This window comes from Physcomitrium patens, chromosome 20, assembly GCF_059467195.1.
Source record: "Physcomitrium patens ecotype Gransden chromosome 20, ASM5946719v1, whole genome shotgun sequence".
Lineage (NCBI taxonomy): Eukaryota > Viridiplantae > Streptophyta > Bryopsida > Funariales > Funariaceae > Physcomitrium > Physcomitrium patens.
This window is the reverse complement of record NC_143429.1, coordinates 2333322-2356674: the sequence shown is the minus strand read 5'-3', so window position 1 is coordinate 2356674 and position 23353 is coordinate 2333322. Positions and strand designations below refer to the sequence as shown.

Below are 23353 nucleotides of genomic sequence, written 5' to 3'. Positions count from 1 at the left end.
TATTATATGCATTCAGACCTATGTTATTGTTTTATGGTTTTAATTTGTTTAAGTTTGACAAGTGTTTTAAAGTTTATTTAACAAACTAATAAATTTAATAACTAAAAATTTAACACTTTATAATACAAACACTATTAATACAGTTAAAATACCAAAATTAAAATATGTATTCCTTTTAAATAAAATACGAATTCTAATTTTTAAAATTATTTATCGATGATTAACTTTATAAACATCTATTTTTTCGTGTTTCTAAAATATGATAATGATGAAAAAAATTAATAATATTATTAATATTTAAATAAACCTCACATCATATTGTGGGTATATATATATATATATATATATATATATATACGTATATATTCTAAAAATTTAATTTTTTAAGTCCAAAATTTTAATAATGTCTTATGAACAATACTCAATATTTTAGTTCCTATACTAATGACTTTATTTTACTTTGACCATGTTTTGTTTCATTATACTAGTAGCATATGCAAGGTCATACATACCAAAGTATTTGTCTTTATTTATTGAAACTTTTTTACATTCTTTATTTGATAATTTCACTAGATTTTTAACTAATATCTAGTATAGTGTTAATGGATGTTTAGTTTCTCATATTAATGTATGCATTAACTTTTACTTCTAAAGAATCATGTTACCTTATTGTAATATTTCAAAAAAACAAATAATATCAAATTTTGATGCAAATATAATTATGCAACATATTTTTTATTTTCTACAAATTAATTTTCTAAATTTATCTTCTTTATATATATTTTTAAATAATTTAATAATAATATATATATATATATATAATTATAATTATAATTATTTATAAGAAAATATAATAAGCAAAACTAAATCCTTATTTAAATTATTATTTTTTTAATTCTTATATTATACCTTTTATAAAAAAACTAATAGAAACCTATGACATTGGCCACAAATAAAACATTTTAAACTATATGTTGTAAATTAACCTTTTGTTTGAAGCTTTATATGATATGAAATTCCATGTTGTATGGTAGAATTGCATGTAACATGGAGTTTAGTTTTGAGCTCCATGCTTAGTGATCTTGCAGTACTACTCTCGACAATTTGTTGCAACAATATATAGATTTTGTTCAGTCATTGATTCAAAAGTTGAGTTATTGCTTCACTTTTAATAAAAACAATTAGATATACAACCAATCAAAGATGGATTTTGTCTCCTATGGTTAATTCTATTGGTTTATTCTCCTTGAGCTATTTTACATAAGAAATGTGGCTCTAATTACAAGTACATATCAAAATAATAATGACTATGGTCACAAATCTTAATTTTTTCATAAATATCATATAGTTGTAAATCTTATCTTTAACTTTATTTTGTTGTTGTTATCATATGTGTGTGTGTGTATATATATATATATATATATATACGACTAAATTTTTTAAAACATTATACATTGTAATATATATATATATATATATATATACATATATATTTAATAAAAATTTATAATTTTTTTATTTAAAATTCAACCTTCCCTTTAATTTTTTATTACTACTCTTTTTATCTAATAAATTCATGAGATTTACTTTATTAAAATTTTATTTATAAATTCAACAAGTAAAAATTATACTAATTAAAAAATCCATGTGTCAATGAGATTGTATTCTTTAAAACTTGTCTTATGTTGTAATTTTTTAATTTCACTTATTTGATAGTTTGTAATGTAATTTTATTGTCATAAATACTTATAATGCTTAAGTAAATAAATTTATATAGAAATAAGTAGATATAGGTTTGGTAAATAATACATTTCTTGAGAATATATATATATATATATATATATATATATATACACATATATATATATATAAATTGGATCAAGATGTGTTCTTATGTATACAAAGTGGATGTACAAAAATTTCTTATAAATCTTCTAAATATGAAAAGTTGTTATTATAGCATCCAACAATTTTAATAGTCATTTGGCTAAGATTGTGATTTGTAAAAAACATCAATATTATCTTTAGATTAATAAATATATTTTAAAACAAAAATAAGACCATTTTTAGTCTCTACAATGCATATTTTGTAATTGACTCATATTTTTAGTTTTTATACTTCATTTGTATATATGTATATTACATATGTATATATGTTATAATATAATATATTACTAATGTTATAATATATCCAGAATTTAATTAGTATCATGTTAAATGGTTAAAAACCATAAACTTAAATTGCATTAAACAATCCAAAACAATATGACAAAAGCTATTTAAAAAAATAGTATTTTAAGTTTACAGAGATGCTATAACATTTGAATATAGTCGATTCACAAATTTTAACATGCTCAAACTTGTTATTCATTAATTTGTAAGTCTTACATTTTTCTTTAAAGCTCACTAAGAATAATTCTTTTGATCTGGTATATACAATTGTTGTTAGGAATTTTGACATACATGTACAACTCATTCATCTATCCATTGCCTTGCTTCAATTTTTTATAACTGCAATTTTTACTTCTAGTGTTTAGATAGATCATGCACTTTACTATTATAATAAATGAACTAGATTAAATTAAGATTTGAACTCATGCCAAAAAAAATGAATTCGTGGATGCATAAATAGATATTTTTCCCTTTGAATATATATACCTAGATAGACAAACATATACTTCTATTCTTATTGTATAAAACATATATACAGACGTATTCTAATATTTGGGGCTTACTTTTCTTTGGAAATAGTATAGTGAAGAAGTTACAAATATATAATATTATACAATGCAACAATAAATTACAATCGAAACAATCTAACTAGAAATTATACAATTTTTTTTTCAAAGATAATATAAATTAAACAGTTTTAAAATACACATGCATTTTAAGTTTGTTACAAAAACCAATAAGTTCTAATTGAACAATAAAAACAAGATAATATATTATTATGTAGTAGGTGGAAAAAAGAATGCAAATATTTTTTTTGTTATATTGTGTAGACACAATTCAAAAAAACCACTTTATCTTTTTTCTTTTCCATTGTAAAATCCCACTTTCCCTTCAGAATCTATTTGTTTTTTTTTATTCCAACGAAGCAAAACTCCACCAAAATGTCAGCAGGAATTATAATATCCATATTGTGTAGAAATGACGTGGCATGGTGTTGTTTTCCCGAGGACCTCCAACAGGATCGTGGCAACAACATTACTCAGTGCATGTGCTGAGTCAGCCCTAACCATACAAGTTGCCCAAAATTAGCCAAATTCTATTACCACCACGGATGCGTACCAGTGAGATTGCCACCTCAGCAGTGCCACGTGCATTCATTCGCACCCACTCAGGGCTCCCCACACCAGACCATGCCCCGGCTGTGTGAACAGGGTAGTCTATTCATAAACTAGTTTTAAATTTAGTGGCTGCCCTACTCGATTGGAGACTGACTGGCCCGGGTACATCTCACGGGGTCTAAATTTATCACCACATGAGCATTGCTTCTATTATGGCTCCTGTCGTCCCCTTCCCATACAGTTCCCCGATGTGGACAAAGACGACTTCGAATTTGGCCTTTTAGCGCGCAACATTCCATCCTTTTCCCACTTTTTCACGAATAGCTTTTCCAAAAACAATGCGAAGCTTTGAAGTGACTGACCCAGTTGAGAATTTTCTAATGTTATTCTATTTTTGGGGGACACGAAAAGGAAGCCTAGCGTGGTGGGTATGAGGAATGCTGCGAAGTCCTCGTATTCAAGTCTCCCTTCTCCACGTTGATGTCGTATTGGTGAGCTTCATCCCGCTTTATAGCAATAGTGAGTTCTACGTCTCGGAGGTCTCTTCGAATTCAGCTTGGTTTTAGGGTAAGCAATGGAGCTTCGAAGTTGGGCTAAGTCCAAGTTAAAGTTATTAAAATTACAGTCTGATAAGTTTAGTGGGACTTGCTACCGCACATGACGTTCGTTTCTATCAGGTCCAGGGTCCAGTGCGTCCACGGCGAAATTAACCGCGGTTACGCCACCGTGGGTGGGACAAGAGCCACGGCCACGGGCTCGTTTAGGGCAGACGCCCAAAATGGCAAAGGGCAGCAGGTTGGCTTTGGACTTGCATCCCCCCCCCCTTGCTCTCTTTGTGTTTGTGTACCTCCCCTTCCTTCTTCCTTGCTTCGCCATGTCCAGTTGCCTCTGCGTCACTGCTGTCGCCAGGCTGCCCCTTGGTTTCGGTGGATGTTTCCTCAGATCGTAGCTAGATAGATATCTGTAGAGTGGCATCAGAATTCGTTTTGGCTTCGTTCTGCTTGTGACACCGAAAGAACTTGAGGACCTACGGTTGACGAGACCGTGTGCGACGACTTCGAGGGTCGTGATGGGATATTGTAGGATGCGGGAGGCACTTCGAGGGTGTGATAGGTTGGTGCTGGTGGGCGCGTGGAAGTGATCCTTGTCTTGGCACGGTGACATACGTTGAGGGATCACTTCAGGTGAGTGTAAGGGGTAATGGGAAGGGTTTGATTAGAAAGTGGATTTCGACAGTGCACTCTGAATCTTCGTTTGTAGTGGGCTGGAGCCGTGTTTGTGATATCACTGGCGGTAAAGTTTGATGCTGAAGTGAGAGCAGAACATTCTGGTAAGAGTTGTAAAGAGAGAAATTCGTGGAAAGAAAGGACATAGCTCTAGTCTCTGCGGCTTTGATGGTGGTGCTGCGTCTCAGAATTATATTTCGGCGATTGCAGAGTTGGAGTGAAAGGCGTGAATGTGTGTGATATTCGAGATTTTGTAGTCCGAGGATCTAAGTTAGAGATGCTGATGCTGATCTCTGGAAAGGACAGTACTAGACGCGAGAATCACATCTCTTAGACTGCACCTGAAGGTTGATTTCGTGCCCCAGGAGTTTGATGAACGGAATTCACGTGCTCGAGGGACTGAGAGCCCTAAAACTATGCAGTTGGTGCACGGAAAATGAGGGGGATTTCACATATGACGTTTCAGAATTTCGCCGTTGGGGTCATTTCAGCGCACAAATGATCCTTTGTGCCGATTGTGATACACTGGTCGATGCTGTAGCTGAACCATCTTTGATTTTGCGGTGCAGTAGGCCAGAAATAGGGTGGAGGTGATTGCAATGAGGTATGGATGGTGGCCAACGGGTGTCTGGCGGTGCGCGGGGTGCGTGGGTGGATGCTGGTGTGGGTGATCCTGGTGAAGAGAGCGTTGAAGAGAATCTCGTGTGGGGTGAGCGGCTCTGGGTTTCGGGTGTGTAGGTGGGGCATGTCGGGGCGGAGAAGCGGGTCGTCAATGATGCCTCTGAAGAGCCTGATACGGGAGTTTCAGGAGATGAAGGGCGGGAGAGGGGGCATATCGCGGCGGAGTTTCGAGCTGAAGTTTCCGCACCACCACAAGGGGAGGTCGAGTGGGATGGTGCTGGACGAGTCGCAGCTGAGAGTGGAGGCGGTTGTGAAGCAGAGCTGCTGGGCGAACATGCCGCCGGAGCTGCTGAGGGACGTGATACAGAGGGTGGAGGCGAGCGAGAGCGCGTGGCCGGGGCGGAAGCACGTGGTGGCATGTGCAGCGGTGTGCAGCTCGTGGAGGGAGATAACGAAGGAGCTGGTGCGGACGCCAGAGCAGTCAGGGCGGCTGACATTTCCGATTGCGCTGAAGCAGGTGAGAGATAGCGAGCGAGAGAGAGAGGGAGGGAGAGAGCGAGAGAGCGATCATGTGAGGAGATCGCTATTGGATTGTGCAGAGGGTATATGTGCGCTAGGGGCAGTGAATAATCACGCCGGAAGTTTGTTAGCGTTTTAAGATGTTACGCGTTCTTATTTCTGGTAGATTCGATGGTGTTCTTATCTCTATTTTGTTCTATGTGGCAGCCCGGGCCTCGTGAGAGCACCGTGCAATGTTTTATAAAGCGAGATCGAACTTCTTCTACGTATCAGCTCTATTTGGGGCTTCCTCCATGTGAGTTTTTTTTTTTTTTTTTTTTTTTTTTTTCTTTTCCACAAAGTTTCTCTCATTTGTGCTCATTCCTCTGATCACTGTAGAGCGTGGGTCGATTTTCAGTCTGCAGCTCCGTTATTGTCATGCTGATGGCTAATAATGCTCTGATATTCAACAAGGATAGCCATGACCGGCAATTGGTTTATATCAGTTGGAATCAGTGAATATATTTGTATGTAGTTTTTTGGTCTCAACAGTGTTGTTCGTATGGGTTCTTGCAGCTCTTGTGGAGAATGGGAAGTTCCTATTAGCTGCTCGAAAGTTTCGAAGGGCCGCCAGTACCGATTATATAATATCACTCAATCAGGAAGACATTTCAAGAGGAAGTAACACATATGTTGGAAAACTCAGGTAGTTATGCTCACACGCGTTTGTTCTATTCTAATGCTGGAATGTTTTAGGAACATGGAGTACATTTGGAAGCCTTCCCAGTGTGGTTGCTGGCAAGTGCAACTTAAATGCCTTGAGTTGGATGTGTTTAAATGGCAGGTTTACTCTTCCGACGAATTATTACTGAAATCTTTTGTCTTAATATTCTTTAGAACATAAGATTGTAGGCTAGAGGATGTAGACAACCAGACCGCTACTTTATGTTTAGTCACAGCACGTTTACCATAGTGGTTAATTTTGGTTTCTTCGTTGTTAAAGGCAGTATATTAGGTTTCCATCACTCTTTGGGACATACTAACTGTTTGTGTATACCGATGTATCCACAGGTCCAATTTCCTGGGTACAAAGTTCACAATCTACGACAGTCAGCCATCGCACAACGGGGTGGCAGCATCCAACCGCGGGGCCTGGCGTATGGGAACCAAGCAGCTGTCATCTCGTGTACATTCTGGAAGTTACAATGTAGCGCACATAGCTTACGAGCTGAACGTGCTGGGCACGCGGGGTCCGAGACGAATGCAGTGCACTCTGCATTCAATTCCGGCGTGTGCAATGGAGTCGGGAGGCAGCGCCCCGACACCGACAGAGCTAGCAGCGGGCAGTTTGGAGGAGGTCCACGTCCCGTACTCGAGCATCATGTCGTCCCCGCGGTCGAAAGCGGCGGTGGTGGACAGCAGTGCGTTGGAAAGCAGCGAGTTTGTGTCCGGGCTGTTGAACAAGGAGGAACCGTTGGTGCTGAGGAACAAGGCTCCACGGTGGCACGAGCAGCTGCAGTGCTGGTGTTTGAACTTCCGCGGGAGGGTGACGGTGGCGTCGGTGAAGAATTTCCAGTTGGTGGCGGCGACATCGGTGAAGGCGGTAAGTGCCGCAGCAACGACGTCAAGTTCGTCCGCGGACCACGACAAGGTGCTGCTGCAGTTCGGGAAGATTGGGAAGGACATGTTCACGATGGACTACCGGTACCCTCTGAGCGCTTTCCAGGCGTTTGCGATCTGTTTGAGCAGCTTTGACACGAAGTTGGCTTGTGAGTAGGACGTTGTGCAGTGAGACGGAAGAGCGTTGTTATCTTCATTCCTTGAAGTCCAGTTCTTAATTTTTTGTGAATGACTGGACTCTTTTCGTGTGTCTCGTTGGGTCCACTTCACTAATTGAAAGACACTGTGTCGGGGTCCATAGTGCTACGGTTTATTGAGCAGGTTCGAACACCACGATGGTTCCTGCTTGATGGTGGTTTGTGTCGCATAACGCTATCTCATGATTTCTCATCTTACCATAGAGAGAGCGATGTGTACGAACTGTTCTGGTGGCCTCTCAAAGAAATGGACATTTTAGTCACCGTTGAGACTTTGTGTAGGTTAGGGCCTTGTACTTACCAGGTTGCCCAGGTAAGATACTGTCCCTCTCAGCTATTCGAACTGTACATAAGTTAGCATTCTTTTGTTTAGTTTCTGAAAATTACTCTCTAATTGGATGATGGTGTCTTATTATGCCCATTTTTTGTTCTCAGCAACAGCAGTTGCCTAATTTGTTTCCAATTGAATTAACTTTTGTCCTTCTCTTTTTATATTGGTCTGATGACGAGGAGCCTCGCTTTTATCCCTGTCCTTTTTCTTCTCCAATGAGGATGTTCTTATTGTCTTCAACTACATATGTTAGACCTCGTCCACCTTGTAGTCATGCTGCACATCTGTGTAGAAAAAACCAAGCGATCTATTGGTTCAATCCCCAGAGCAATGAGGTTGAGCCAAGGAACTTGTGGTACGTCACAAATTAAGCGTATTTTATGTCAGAATTTGACGGTCATAACATTCAGCTCCATCTGTTGTAAAGATTCCAACAGGGTACGATAGATCACCCAACGAAACCTACATTATCTGTTTACTAACATGCATTGAGTCAAAGAGCCTCTTCCAACGTCACCACTTCAGAATTTCGTGCCACTGTTGGGTTAACTGGGCCGTAAGGCGTGAGGAGTTTATGACTGAGCAGTCAGTCCTGCTTCAGTGCGTCGCTGTTCGCGAAATCCGAGGTAAAGACATCCTCGCTTCCACATTGGCATCTCATCAACAGGATCAATGCGAATTCGTAACCTCAATCCAACTGAAGTGCTGAACTAATGCGTCAGTAACCTGACCCCACCCAGTTGCAGAGACAGGACCCCGAGAATTGCATATAGCACAGATCCTTCCGCCTGGCAAGCGCGGTTTCGATCTGCCCTTTGCAGCAAACAGTAGTTCCTCACCCCCACCTCCTCGAAAAACCATAACAATTACCTCGCTGTGTCAGCAATGTCTCCATGTTGCAGCTCAGAACATCTCAACAGTCAGGTGCAGTGCCTTGCCTGTCTGGATTCTTGGTAAACAACGATTGAACGAGAGTCCAACGTTAGACTCTAAGGAGGTCTTTTACGACTAGGTAATAATGTATTTCAGGTGTATTTGCATCAATCTTTAAGACTCTAGGTAGTACCATTTCTAACATTGATTGAGATTGTGTATAATCCGAGCCATGCAGTAATCACTCAACTTAACAGAGACCAAACAATTTTAAAGGTAATTGGGCGATGTCGCAGCGGAGTTGGGATCAATCCAGCGGTATTACCGTTGGGAGTTAACCAAGACACAATCGTCAACCAAGACGCGGTCGTAGGCCTCGGAAGGGCAATTGCGAAGGAAGCGTATAGCATTGACCCTGCGCCGAAGCTGGCCCTATCATGCCCTACGCCGAAAGATTTGCCTCCGTCTCCCTCTCTATTCTTCCCTACCATCGCTCCACTGCCTCCATCGTGCTTCAAGCTTCCAGCTCTGCCTTCCTGGGGTACTCCAAATACCCCCTTGCAGCACCTTTCGTCGTCGAATTTGGTTCACTGTCGAATCGGAACAAGTTTCCGACAGTCTTGCTACGTTTTGTGATGTTGGAGGGTGTAGAAGCACGTTGGACAGTGACTCCCCTGAAGTTTTCATTCCTCTTGTTGTGGTGATCAATCTTGCCGGCCTACACTATGGGTTGAAGGCAAGCAGATCTACAGGCTTAGGTTTTTGAAGCCGAGTTGAGGAACGTTTGCTTGAAATTTGCGAACCCAGTGCGTCGAAGATTAGATTGGTATTTAGTTTTCGCGGCTTCATTAGGTCTCTGATCCTACAGAGGAAGCATAGAGATCCAGTGTGTTGGTTGAAGACGCTACTGTAAGTGGTGAGCATGTCCATAGACATAGGAGTTAAGTCTATGGACATGGGGTTGTTGAGGAGAACACTGCGGAGGAGATATTAAGTGACCTAGTTCGCAGTTTGCCATGGCTTACAATCAGTACAGAGAATGGGTGGTTTGTGAGGAGCTGATGGGTTAGGATTTCATTGGAAGCCGTTTGAAGGACACAATGTCCTTTTCCACCAATACTAATCGACTGCTAATCGTTGCAGTTAGAGAGTTTATAATTGTACGTGCACTCTGAAATCGGCAGGGTGGGAAGCAGAATAGGGTGGAGGTGCTCGCAATGAGGTATGAATGGTGGCCAACGGGTGTCTGGCGGTGCGCGGGGTGCGTGGGTGGATGCTGGTGTGGGTGATCCTGGTGAAGAGAGCGTTGAAGAGAATCTCGTGTGGGGTGAGCGGCTCTGGGTTTCGGGTGTGTAGGTGGGGCATGTCGGGGCGGAGAAGCGGGTCGTCAATGATGCCTCTGAAGAGCCTGATACGGGAGTTTCAGGAGATGAAGGGCGGGAGAGGGGGCATATCGCGGCGGAGTTTCGAGCTGAAGTTTCCGCACCACCACAAGGGGAGGTCGAGTGGGATGGTGCTGGACGAGTCGCAGCTGAGAGTGGAGGCGGTTGTGAAGCAGAGCTGCTGGGCGAACATGCCGCCGGAGCTGCTGAGGGACGTGATACAGAGGGTGGAGGCGAGCGAGAGCGCGTGGCCGGGGCGGAAGCACGTGGTGGCATGTGCAGCGGTGTGCAGCTCGTGGAGGGAGATAACGAAGGAGCTGGTGCGGACGCCGGAGCAGTCAGGGCGGCTGACATTTCCGATTGCGCTGAAGCAGGTGAGAGAGAGCGAGCGAGCGAGCGCGAACCTGAGTCGATTGCGGAAGGGCCGTGGAAATGAATTTGCATCATGTGGCAATTCGTACGCTGGATATTTGCAGATGCACAGCTTCTGGAGAAAGCTTTCATTTAGAGTAGAAAAAAAATGTTTTTTATAGTGGGTTTCTTGATTATCTTTAGACGCAAGTTATTCGCTCCCTGATTTTTTAAGGAGATGTGAGTAATCTTGCTTTTCTCTTCTGGGATAGGCTCTTCCTGTTATGGTAATAGGGTGTACTGGTTGGTTGTCATTGAAAGTAGATCGTGGGAGGGTATGGTTTGAAGTTATGCGCGCGCTGAAATGTTAATAGTAGAACCATCGTTTCTCTTACCTTGTGAATGAGTTCGTTGCATGTTTGAGCTTTTGGAACGAGAGTGCGTGATTTAGAGTCTTTAATGCCTTGTTGTCTGTATTTGTATCCCTTGTACCCTCTGACCTGGTAAAGTTTTTGCTCCAGCCTGGACCTCGAGAGAATACTGTGCAATGTTTCATAAAGCGGGACAGAACCACTTCCACATATCAGCTCTTTTTAGGCCTTCCACCTAGTAAGTTCCTATAGATCAAAGCTTGAGCCGATTTATTTGTGTTTATGGTTTATAAAATTTATAGATGCTTGGAGAATGAGGCATGCGTGTTGTGCTCATGTCTTAATGCTTATCTGTTATGATTATGTAGTTGCGTAGAAGCAGTAGCCTTTCCTATGTATTTTCAGTTTTGGACCAGTGTAATTAACGAATGCGATATTTTACACATTTTTATACGAAGTTCATTTAGTGGCTTGCATTTTTCTGTTTTGCCAGTTCCTATACATGTTTTGGGTGTGTCGACTATTTGAACCAAGTATTTGAATCTCGTGGTCTTGTTCATCGTGTGTTGTTTTCATGGATATCAATGATGGGTCTTTTTTGACTGCTAGTTCGAATGATGGGATATGAATTTATTAATGGTTATTACTACAAGCGATAAATGTTGATGCCTTACAAGTTTGAATGGTTGCTCTAAATTCAAGCTTGATATCTGACAAGAAAATTCTTTCCCTGTTGTTGGATTTGTGCAAAGTAGGAAATAAGTTTTTTGCTCATTGTGTTGTTTTCGTGCATTTACCCAGCTTTGGTGGAGAATGGGAAGTTTCTATTAGCTGCAAAAAAGTTTCGACGTCCAACCCGCACTGATTATATTATTTCCCTCAATCATGACGATATGTCAAGAGGGGGCACTGCATACGTTGGAAAGCTCAGGTATCCTTAATCCTATAGTCTTGACATCGTGGACACGGATCTTTTCATTCTGATTCGTACATATGAGTTTGCAACTTGTGCTATTCAATCCTATTTTCATCAGCCTGATGATTTTCTTTGGAGCATGCTAACTGATTATATTATGTGTATGCCCGTCTATCCACAGGTCCAATTTCCTGGGTACAAAGTTCACAATCTACGACAGTCAGCCATCGCACAACGGGGTGGCAGCATCCAACCGCGGGGCCTGGCGTATGGGAACCAAGCAGCTGTCATCTCGTGTACATTCTGGAAGTTACAATGTAGCGCACATAGCTTACGAGCTGAACGTGCTGGGCACGCGGGGTCCGAGACGAATGCAGTGCACTCTGCATTCAATTCCGGCGTGTGCAATGGAGTCGGGAGGCAGCGCCCCGACACCGACAGAGCTAGCAGCGGGCAGTTTGGAGGAGGTCCACGTCCCGTACTCGAGCATCATGTCGTCCCCGCGGTCGAAAGCGGCGGTGGTGGACAGCAGTGCGTTGGAAAGCAGCGAGTTTGTGTCCGGGCTGTTGAACAAGGAGGAACCGTTGGTGCTGAGGAACAAGGCTCCACGGTGGCACGAGCAGCTGCAGTGCTGGTGTTTGAACTTCCGCGGGAGGGTGACGGTGGCGTCGGTGAAGAATTTCCAGTTGGTGGCGGCGACATCGGTGAAGGCGGTAAGTGCCGCAGCAACGACGTCAAGTTCGTCCGCGGACCACGACAAGGTGCTGCTGCAGTTCGGGAAGATTGGGAAGGACATGTTCACGATGGACTACCGGTACCCTCTGAGCGCTTTCCAGGCGTTTGCGATCTGTTTGAGCAGCTTTGACACGAAGTTGGCTTGTGAATAGGACGTGGTGCAACTTGTTTTATAACCCATTTTTCCAAATTATTGCCTGTTACAATCCAAGCATCATGCTCAGCTTTCTCAAAAGTCAACCTGTTTTAACTCATCAGACATGTAAGGCATTTCAAGACAGGGAATCTGACTTCATTATTCAAGACAGTCATTTATTTGGCTACTCTTGCTTGTGGAGGAGTTCGTTTGAAGACGGATCTTTCTTGAGGTTCAGTTTTCAACTTTCATCTGAACACAAATTACTGTACACTTTGATGCAAGTAGTTGTGGATTGAATTATAGGGCTCGATTGATAAATGCGTAGGCAGAACTTTAGTCACCTTTGTCTTTCTTAATGGCCTCTGTAAAAGCTTGCCGCTCGCCGCTACGAAAGTCTGTACATACATGATCTCCTTTTTTCTGTTCCCGGTATCTCTTTGGATCTTCATTCATTATTGTTGATGCTGTAGTCCGCTTTCTCATTTTGATATTCTATCGTATCGGCATTCTTAAAATATTCGATAGGGGGTGTAGAAGTCTAATCTCTTGGTTTCATGGATGTCATCTTGCATTTGGAGCTTGAAAATTGTCTGTGTTTCCTCTTTGTCGATATGCCTTGCCAATTGAAATTGAGATTTTGGGGTCTGAGTATTAGTGTGCAATGAATTTATGTTGACTGACTCACTTTTAATCTTTTTCTTCTCATATGAAGGGTTTTATATTTTTGTTGTGTTCCCATATGATTTTATTTATTTTCAGTGTTTAAATTTGCAACGCAGTATGTTTTTACATGGGATTTATTTGGTCTTTGACTGTGACATCAAAGTTTGTGGAACAACTCTAAAAGCGCATTGTTTTTTTCTTTCTTAAATGTCTAATTCCTAAGAAATAAAATTGTTTCATTTGGATACTGTTCTGTTGCATGGATTTGTATTCATATGATTGTTGAATCTACCTTTCTGTATCCTGCATTTCATGACATAATGTGGTTTATAACACCACTGTATCACGCAATTCACCTCAGTGTGGTGTTCAAGCAACCCTTCACCATGTATTTATATAGAAATGGATGATTATTTGATAGTTAAAACTAAACTACCATTGCCTTCAGCTCATAAAGACCCGTGCCTTCACTTCAAGCAAACAAAATATGGTGAAGGCGCCAAATGGATGGTTTAGACCATAATGGGAACATAAATCTGTTTTGCAGATATGAATTATGGTGCAATTCACATTTCAAGGTGTTGGGCAATAAATCACATCTTTAATTGTTTATTTATTTATTTGTTTTAACACAATAGCGAGGTATATCCTTTGTTTTTTGACAAGAGCAGTCAAGTTTTTGTAGTGAAGATTTGCACTGCCAACCCCTTAAGAACTATTTTTGAACACATGGGTCTAATTTAGCCATAATCCAGCAGTTTAGGGTTTAGGGTTGATCATTTGATTATAGAGTTGATGAAATCAATTTAATTGTGGAATCTTTTTTTTTTCTTTTTTTTTCTTTTTTTGTCAATTTGACTTATGTGAGAACGAAAAATTCTACTTTATTGTAATTTTTAAAATTGAGGACAATTTTAAAAAATATGTTTTTTTAATATTATAAATGAATATAATTCACATTAAAGTACTATTTAGAATGGTTTTCTTTGTTTAGACATGAAATAATTAAATAAATATTAATTTAAACAATTAAGCATGTAAAGAAAATCAGTTAATGGCTCCTTGATTTGAATACATTTTAAAGCCATGCTTAAACAATTATATAAAATAAAAAAATTACATACAACTTCCTAATCATGTATTCTTCTTCTAAGTAAAAACCCTCACTATGGTAATGTGAGCAACTAAGTCTTTATTTCCTTCCATCTTATATATGAAGAATTTTTGGTATACAAAGTTGTTATTAAGAAGTTTATAACTTGTTTAAATGTTGTAAATTATCTTTTAATGCTTTAATTAATCTTTTGCATAAGATGAATGTGTGCAAAGTTGGTGTTATCTAAATTAAAAATAATATAAAAAAGTGTTCTTTGTATGCATGTTGTAACCAATCTTCATATTAAAGTTCAAATATTTAAATAAGAATTCTTTAGAATGATTTAAAAATAAATGAATAAATAAATAATCACAAAAGCTCTAAATTCACCAACAAAGTTATTATTTTTTCATATATTGGTAGATATTGTCTCTACAAAGTATCACAATATTCATCAAATCTTCACCTTCTCTTAAAACCATGTTGTATACAACATACCATCTTTATTCAAGTGATAACTTATTCTTTTTTTAAATTTCTTTTGACCTAATTGAATTTTTTTCCTCAATATTTTAATTTAAAATGCACTTATTAAAATTAAAAAATTCTTAATATTCCTCTAAAGACTCTTTTTAAATTTAAAAATGTTCATTTTGTTTCTAAAGATTCTTCATTACTTAAAATTATGTTCATAATTTTTTTTTTAATTTTGATATTTTTGATATTTTCCTTAAAATAATATTTATTAATGTAAGCTGCTTTAAATTATTCACAACATATATATAAAATGTTCAAATATTATAACTTAGTAATGTATGGAAATCTTTCAACAACAATGTGTAATAAGACCAACAATGTGTGATAATAATTTGTTTTTTAAAATTTACTAGTACAAACAAATAAATTACTTTGGTAACATGAATGATTTTTTCAGAAAATAACATTATTTTATAAATAGCACATGCCTCTAAGCACATTGTGTCATTATGTATGAAATTGCACAGATAAATATACAACCAACTTAGAAAAGAAAAAACTACTTATTTGACCTTTATATTCTTAATCAGAGTAACATTAATCTGCATGTTTATTTTTATGTACATGTATTGCAATAGATTACAACTCTTGAATAATAGTACAAGGTGCTATGAATTTGTACCTAAGGATGTTTTAGATTTTTATTTGCTTTAATTTTAAAAAGTTTTTTTTTTTTTTTTTTTTTTTTAAAATAAGATTCTTTAAATTATTTAGTTTATTTTATATTCTTTGGTAGCAAGGTTAAATTAGACATCGTTTGAGTATTTTTTTAAATATATATTTTTGAATTTATTTTTAAAGTATTGATATAAATGTAGGCAATCTTTTAATATAATTTTAGTATTTATTAATCTTAGAAGAAAGTTAGATATAATTTATTATATATAATATTAAAAAAATAAAAGTTGTATAAATATAAAAAAATTACTTTATTATACTTTTATAATAACTGTTGTTTAGAGTTATAACTTCAAAATTAATTTTTTTGATGTTAGAGGTGTCGATTGATAAATTATACTTAATATTAAATAAATTTACACATAAAATTTTAGAATTAAATTTTAAAGTAAAACTAAAATTTGATTTACTTAATCGTTGCACATTTTACTACTGGGGTTATTATTAAATTATACATATTTATATATAGATTTATAGATATAGTATATATAAACATATACTGTTATAGTTATAATTATTTTAAATCTACATGTATATCGTTAAAATACTTAACTGTAATGACTTTCAAAGAATTATAAAATTCACTTGAAATGTTTTTGGTAGTAATTCTAATGCAAACTCATAATAGCATAAAAAATAAAAAAATAAAAAATCTATTATCTTTATTCATTATATATATATATATATATATATATATATATATATTGTTTTTTTTTAATTTTCATGTTTAGAAATTTCTAGGACGTCAATTAAAATAAAATTATATATTGTAGCATCTACAAGATATAATATTTAACCAATGTTTTCTTCTTAAGGTACAAGATTTTTACCAGAAGATACATAAGTTTAATAATCTATTGTGGCACACTTACAAAGTGATAGCATCTAAAAATTAACTTGCATCCACAAACATTATAATATTAGATTAGTATAATGTGATGACTTTATCAAAGAATGTGTCTGTATTATTTAAAAGATTGATTGTTGCATTAGAGACAAAACCCATGTAGTAAAGTAATTTTAAGTTTCTAACATCCAAATTGTTGCATAATATATACATATTTTTTTTATAAGAATGCTACAAACTGGTTAAAGTTGGTGCAGTATTTTTATATACCAACATGAGAGAGAAGAAACCAACCATACATAAAGTAGACTACTAATTAAAATTTGTTGTGATATATCAAATCAATTATCTTATAAATTATTTTAAAGAATTCATATATATATATATATATATATATTATAATACAATGAAAAACCATATTAATATTAATTGTAAAGTAGATAATTAATCTTGTACAATCTTACATGAAGAACATACTCTTATAAAAATAAGAAAGTATTTTATCATGTTAGAGATAGTAGGGAAGATGCATAAAAAATAAGAATAATCATAATCATAATTTTAATAATCAATGTGTTATTTTCTATCAAATTACAAAATTATCTTCCATTTGGTAAGTGAAATAATTTTTAAAAGACTAGGTCTAGAATTTGGTGTACTTTAATATTTTATGTAGGCTAAAATTGAATAGAATATAACATCAACATGATTCAAAGATGACTTTTATTAATTATTGTACAAAAAAGTAGTAGCTACCAAGATGGTAAAGTAACCTTTTAAACATAAAGATGAATTAATAATCTTATACCAATACAGAATTGACTTAAACATATAAAACTTAAAAGCGTTTTAAAGTTGACAATTATATTGAATCTTAATAAAAAAATCTAATTTATGATCTTTATTTGTGAAGGCTGCAATGAATTAAAAAAAACTAAGGTCATTTGTTTCTACAAAAGGAATCAACTTGTACTACCAATATTGAACAATCTTTAATACATGTTTTTCAATTAAAAAATTTATTTTGGATGATGCATATTTTTCTTTGAATATTATCAATGAATTCTTAATAATAAGATGTATGTATGTCTATTAAAATATGCAGATGTAAAATTTATTTATGATCCAACTATATTCAAAGATGCATTAAAATACAATAATACAAAAAATAAGAAGTAACTATAGATAACGAGTACATTTTTTACTCAGTAAATAAAACAATGAAGTTGGATTCTTTTAAGTGTTTGCTTAAAACCAAAATATATGTAATAGAAGAGATGTGTTTTTTATTTTTTTATTTTTTTATTTTTTTTTGTAGAAAACCTCTAGTAAGAAAATTTTAGAAATGCATAAAGTGAATTCTAATGAGATATTTTTGCCATTGGCTAAATTCACCATCATTGGATGTATGCTAGTCATTAGAGCAACATTAGACTTAGAGATCTATCAAATATATGCAAAATATAAGCTTACATCTTCAAAATAAAGACTCAGAAGAAAAATATGTACATGAAATTGTTAAAAGAATTTATGCAAATTTTTTGGAATAATCTTAATCTCGAATTTAAAAAGTTATTTTGTAATAAAAAATGTCATAAAAAGAGTAATGTTAACTAAAATAAATCTCATAAATTTAAATTCCAATTACAATGACATTTATTAAAGCTTATGTATTGAAATGAAATAATTATATGTAGTAATATTTTTTGTATAGATGATTTAATTATGTTTAAAAACAAAGACTCTATAAATATGTTAAATTTTAGAATAAAATATCAGTATAAATTTATAAATCTTATAAATTTTTAATATAGACTTTAAATAGAATTTACAAGAAGTTAAATTAAGCATCCTACTACCATTTTTCGAACTACATATACTCAAGATATATATACGAAATTTGTCAAAAAAAGTTGTATGATGAGACACGATTGATAAATATAATGAATAAAGAATATGATAAAAATTCACATTAAATGTGAAATCTACAATTAAAATTAATTTATTAATATAGACAATGGTAGATATAAGATTAATCTTAAATTTGCCATTAGTACTACAAATCAGCACATGGCTAGATTAGAAGAGAATTATAAAATGATTATAAAGAATAGTATTGGATATTTGAAAGGCACCATGCATCTATAGTTGCAATTTCAAAGCTAATACAATGACTTCAAGAAAAATTCCAACTTTGATTAGATTGGTGAAAAACTTCTTTTTGTTTATTTAAAAAGCATAAGACTTTTGATCGTATTAAATATTAGTTTTAATTATGCAATTTTATTGACTATTTTTTTATTTTTTTTATTTTTTATCAATCTTGATTTTTTTTTTTGTTAACTATATAAATCTAAAAACATTGTTCAAAGAAAAAAAAGTTATATTAAACTAAAAAAGGAGAAAGATAATAATAATAATAATAATAATAATAATAATTACATAGTAAAGAGATAAAATTGTAAAACATTGGAATAGATGTTATCAAATACAAAAGACTAAAGCAGATTGAGGTAACACTGGTGTACAAAAAAGCATTGACAATACTAAAGATGACTTCAATATTAACTCAAAATATAGTTGATAACAAAAGAAACCATGTGGTAGTGTCTTAAAGGTCAAAAGGCTTGTATGCCAAATATCTAAATTACAAGACATTTCTATGATAGCTTTCAAAAAGTAGACAACTTCTCAAATAATTAATTATAGAGGCATCACATATTGATTAACTTGATTTATATTTAAAAAACTTCTTTGATTTTTCATGAAAAAAAATCACCTTTTAAACATATTTTTAAATTCTCGACTTAAATGATAAAAATTATATATATATATATATATATATATATATATATATGTGTGTGTGTGTGTGTGTGTGTGTACCAACATCTATTTAGCTTAAACTTACATATATATATATATAAAGTAAAAATTCAAAAAATACATGTAATTTTTTTATAACGTTTTTATAAATCTTAGATAAAATTACATAATAAGATTATTTTGTAGGAATTGAGGAACATTTAAATGTATCTTTTATATGATTTAATAGATCAAAATAATACTAAGATTGATATATTAAAATAATTGTATTATCCTTGAATTCAAATATGTTTTTTAAAAATTGATTAAATAAAGAATACTGTGGATACTAAGCTTAACACTATAAAATATTTATTTTACTATTATATGAATAAAAAAATTTATGATATATAATTCAAAAAATAAACTAGAATATTTTTTTAATATTTTATTTACAGCATGAATATCAAAGATAGCATGTATATATGCTCATTGTACAATTATATTCATCACTTAAATTAAGTGTATTTAAAGATAGCCAATATTATTTTTTTAATTAAATTTAGAGTTAAAATCATTTATTAATAGCTAGCTTCATTAAATTCAAATAATTATATTAAAAAATTAAAAAAATATAATTTTTTCTTGGATATTTAACTTGACTATTTTATTTTAACATTCTCAATAAATTTGGTAATGACACATACTACTAGAGTAGTTTTAGGTGGCTTTTATAGAAAATAATATATTTTTCATTAAAATGGTTGAATGATAGTATTAATGAAATATTTTAGGTCTTTTATGTTGTATTCTATATATTTAATATTCTTTCTATTAATAAATCTCAAATCTACTAGATTCAATCTAATAGCTTTTGTTAACCTTGATTATATATATATATATATATATAGAGAGAGAGAGAGAGAGAGAGAGAGAGAGAGAGAGATTTTAAAACTTGTAATTATTATAATAATTATCCTTATATTAATAATTATTAGTATTTGTCATTAAATCACATAAGTTATATATTTACAAAATCTATGCACTATTTAAATATTATATATATATATTCTTGTATATAATCTTTTAATTTTATATTTTAAATTGATGATTTTTATTGACAAAACTTTTAACAATACATTGATTGTATTTTAGATACTATCTATCTATTTTTATTGACATCAAATAAATAGCATCATTCAACTAAAAATAAAACAAATAATAAACCATTTATGTTTATTTACAATATATAGATTTTTAAAGATGATTTTGACTTAATTCTTTAAATTTGATATTTTTATCCAATAGTATGATATTATATATTATCTTATTATGTATTCATAAACATATGCTTTTGTAAAGACTAGCATATATAGTATCTAAAAAAAATTAATTTTATCTATAAATGCGGTTTTATAATATAATAGAAATCATTTTATATACAAAATATCTTTTGTTATAGATAGTTAATACAAGACATACTAAATACATACTAAATAGAAAAAGAAAAAGAAAAAGAAAGATAAGATAGCCAAATGTTTTTTTTTTTTTTTTTTTTTTTTTTATGTTTTTAGTTAAACAAAATATCATAGTATATATATATATATATATATATATATATATATATATATATTTGTATACAAATCTCAAATTTTAGTTTTGAATTCCTTTTGATATTTGTAGTAGAGATTTAAAACAATAATAGTATAATGTGCTTATTTATGGTTGTATTGTTTATAATGTTGTGAAGTGAAATCAAGTATTATTAGAATATATAGTAGAAAAATGTTATTAAAATATAACACAATAATATTTTTATTAATGAAAAATAAAAAATAATCTTATTATAATGTATTATAATATATAATGTCAAAATGGCAATGGTTTTAAATAGTGGTATAAATTTTTAAATATTTACTTATAAATATAATAATGTTTTTGCAAGAATTTATAATGATATTGAATAAAATTATTGAATTTTTTTAATAATATTTTTTTAAGTTGATATTTGATATTTGATATTTTGTATGTAGACAATATTATTGTTAGATGATGCATATTATTGTATTAGATATATTAAAGCCTTGGTATGTTATTCAGATATGTGAGATAAAATTTCTATTTTCTAATATGTATTTTGGTTTAAAAAATATTTAAAAAAGTAACAATAATAATTGGTTACATACTTCATATAATTTCAGAAGTGTAATAGTCTAAAAACTAGTAAAGATTTGTACAAATTCTCTTGATTGGAACAATGTATGTTGTTTAACAAATCTAATGACTATTATATTTATATATTTAACATGTTTATGGTTTGGTCTATAAATATGAGGTATTGTCTAAAAACAGTAGATTTTTCTAACAAAACTATAAATTTCTAAAATCTATTAAATAATTTAACATAATTTGTAAATTTACCTAAACAAAATATTGTCAAAAGTTAGAATTTATGATGTGCTATTATCCTAAAGTTAAGATTTTAAAAATAAATCAGTAAAATATTATATTGGAATTTAATAGATAAATAAGAAATATATTTTTTAGGATTTTTTATATATTTTTATTCTTTTATATTATTAGATAATATATAAAAATATAATTTAATGTAACATAAGAAGAAAAAAATAACCAAATCAAATATTTGTAAGTTTCAAAATTTAGATGAAAGAGAAAGAACTTGCAGTAGATTCATTTCAAGAGTTGGATTTTTATAAAAGAATTAAGGAGTTGTATCAATTTCTTTAAAAATAGAAGCTTAAGTAAAAAACCATTTTTTAATATTAGTAATAGTTAAAATTAATATTTTAAGTTGATATAGTTAGACTTACTATAAAATAATAACTTACTTTATGTTTTGGTCTTTCTTTACTTTATACTATCTCCATGAGCAAATGCTTGTAAAAGGGAGATTTTCTCTACTAACTAAGAGACCTTTATAAGGCTTTTGTATGATGGCATTGTATCATGGATTTCTAGATGTAAAGACTCTCTTGAAGTGTTAAAGATATTCTAGCCTTAACAATGCAAACACTCAAATATTGTAACAAAATATAATTATAAATAAAAGTTATTTAAAAAATATATTGGTATTATTAATTATGTAATTATTATTTAGTAATTTTTTTACAATGGCAATTATACATGCATAATATATATTTAAAATTTTAATGTATAGAAATTACTTATTTTTATTTTACTTTATTTTAAAACACCTTCGAATTCTCTATTCTACTTTTTTATTACATCAATGCAAAATAAAAAAAGTTTGTCAAAATATTACTATTATTAGTAAATCTATAATTCATGATTTGTAGATAATAATAGCAATGATTTATGTTGTATTCATTTATTCAATCTAAAATTATATAAAAATTTATAATTTTTTTTTTATTATATCTATAACAACTCAAAGATTCATAAAGGCTTTGCATTTTTCAAACAGTGAAATCAACAAACTTAAACATAAGCAAGATATGTTAGAAAGAAGAGACCACATTCATGCATTACTGTGTTGAATACTTTCAAGATCTACACCAAATTTTCTTTAGATTAAAACTCACAGACTGAAAATAAAATTTTGTAATGTCTAGAAAGTTGAAAACAAAATCATTCAATCAAGAGTGCCAAACTGATTCTAAAAAACTTTCATAAAACAAGACTGTGCTGCTTGTGTCTTTAACAAAAGTAATGATAAAATGTTGAACTTGTAAAAAGAAAGCATGAAAACCAAACAAAAAAGACAAAAATGAAAAAGAAAAACACACATCATTGTACCATTGTGAATAGCAACAACAAATCATGCACAAAAGTAGTTCACCAATACATCAAAGTCTACACAACATCACTTGCCTTTTATTTCAAATTCATACTTGGAGCCGAGGAACAATGTTTGGATACAAGTCATGCACCCCAGTTGTTGGTGTAGTATTTTATTTAGTTGATGTTGCATTATATGATTGAACCCAGAAAGCAAGACGATTCATGGGGCCTTCTTAAAAGAGCTTGAAAAGTCACGGAAAGCCTCACTCATCCACGCCCAGTATTCGCGGCGATCCTTCTCCACCCGGTGCAAGCGTGGAGCGTGGCCTGTCACTGGCTGGTGGGGGCTCCTGTGAACGGAACCTACCTGGGGCGAATGCATCCACGACGCAGGCGACCCGGCGAAACGCGATCGGGT

General features: G+C 33.1%; 3 protein-coding genes across 8 annotated transcripts; all 3 read left to right on the top strand.

The window, feature by feature from the left end:
• Window positions 1-4104: 4104 nt before the first annotated feature.
• LOC112273005 (tubby-like F-box protein 3) lies at window positions 4105-7890 on the top strand. Of its 6 annotated transcripts, none has more exons than XM_024501297.3 (5): window positions 4105-4474; window positions 5089-5654; window positions 5864-5951; window positions 6212-6341; window positions 6707-7890. In XM_024501297.3, exons 2-5 carry the CDS (start codon window positions 5127-5129, stop codon window positions 7410-7412), a joined length of 1452 nt encoding a protein of 483 aa, XP_024357065.1. In that variant the 5' UTR covers window positions 4105-4474; window positions 5089-5126; the 3' UTR covers window positions 7413-7890. The 6 variants fall into 6 exon arrangements, with proteins under 6 accessions (XP_024357065.1, XP_024357060.1, XP_024357064.1 ...); XM_024501292.3 differs by having other exon boundaries at window positions 5086-5654; XM_024501296.3 differs by having other exon boundaries at window positions 4882-5654.
• A 649-nt stretch (window positions 7891-8539) lies between these two features.
• On the top strand, window positions 8540-9292 carry LOC141044584 (uncharacterized). The gene is made up of 2 exons (XM_073529364.2): window positions 8540-8707; window positions 8895-9292. Exons 1-2 carry the CDS (start codon window positions 8677-8679, stop codon window positions 9290-9292), a joined length of 429 nt encoding a protein of 142 aa, XP_073385465.1. The 5' UTR covers window positions 8540-8676.
• Window positions 8757-12982, top strand: LOC112273007 (tubby-like F-box protein 3). The gene is made up of 4 exons (XM_024501300.3): window positions 8757-10412; window positions 10911-10998; window positions 11562-11691; window positions 11858-12982. Exons 1-4 carry the CDS (start codon window positions 9885-9887, stop codon window positions 12561-12563), a joined length of 1452 nt encoding a protein of 483 aa, XP_024357068.1. The 5' UTR covers window positions 8757-9884; the 3' UTR covers window positions 12564-12982.
• Window positions 12983-23353: the final 10371 nt, after the last annotated feature.

Excerpts from the sequence above, each read along its gene's own strand:
- LOC112273005 (XM_024501297.3), top strand. The coding sequence starts at position 5,127 with ATGGTGGCCAACGGGTGTCTGGCGGTGCGCGGGGTGCGTGGGTGGATG. Across the intron at positions 5,655-5,863 it reads TTCCGATTGCGCTGAAGCAG|CCCGGGCCTCGTGAGAGCAC; the intron begins GTGAGAGATAGC and ends TCTATGTGGCAG. Across the intron at positions 6,342-6,706 it reads ACATATGTTGGAAAACTCAG|GTCCAATTTCCTGGGTACAA; the intron begins GTAGTTATGCTC and ends ATGTATCCACAG.
- LOC141044584 (XM_073529364.2), top strand. The coding sequence starts at position 8,677 with ATGTTGCAGCTCAGAACATCTCAACAGTCAG. Across the intron at positions 8,708-8,894 it reads CAGAACATCTCAACAGTCAG|TAATCACTCAACTTAACAGA; the intron begins GTGCAGTGCCTT and ends CGAGCCATGCAG.
- LOC112273007 (XM_024501300.3), top strand. The coding sequence starts at position 9,885 with ATGGTGGCCAACGGGTGTCTGGCGGTGCGCGGGGTGCGTGGGTGGATG. Across the intron at positions 10,413-10,910 it reads TTCCGATTGCGCTGAAGCAG|CCTGGACCTCGAGAGAATAC; the intron begins GTGAGAGAGAGC and ends TTTTTGCTCCAG. Across the intron at positions 10,999-11,561 it reads CTTTTTAGGCCTTCCACCTA|CTTTGGTGGAGAATGGGAAG; the intron begins GTAAGTTCCTAT and ends GCATTTACCCAG.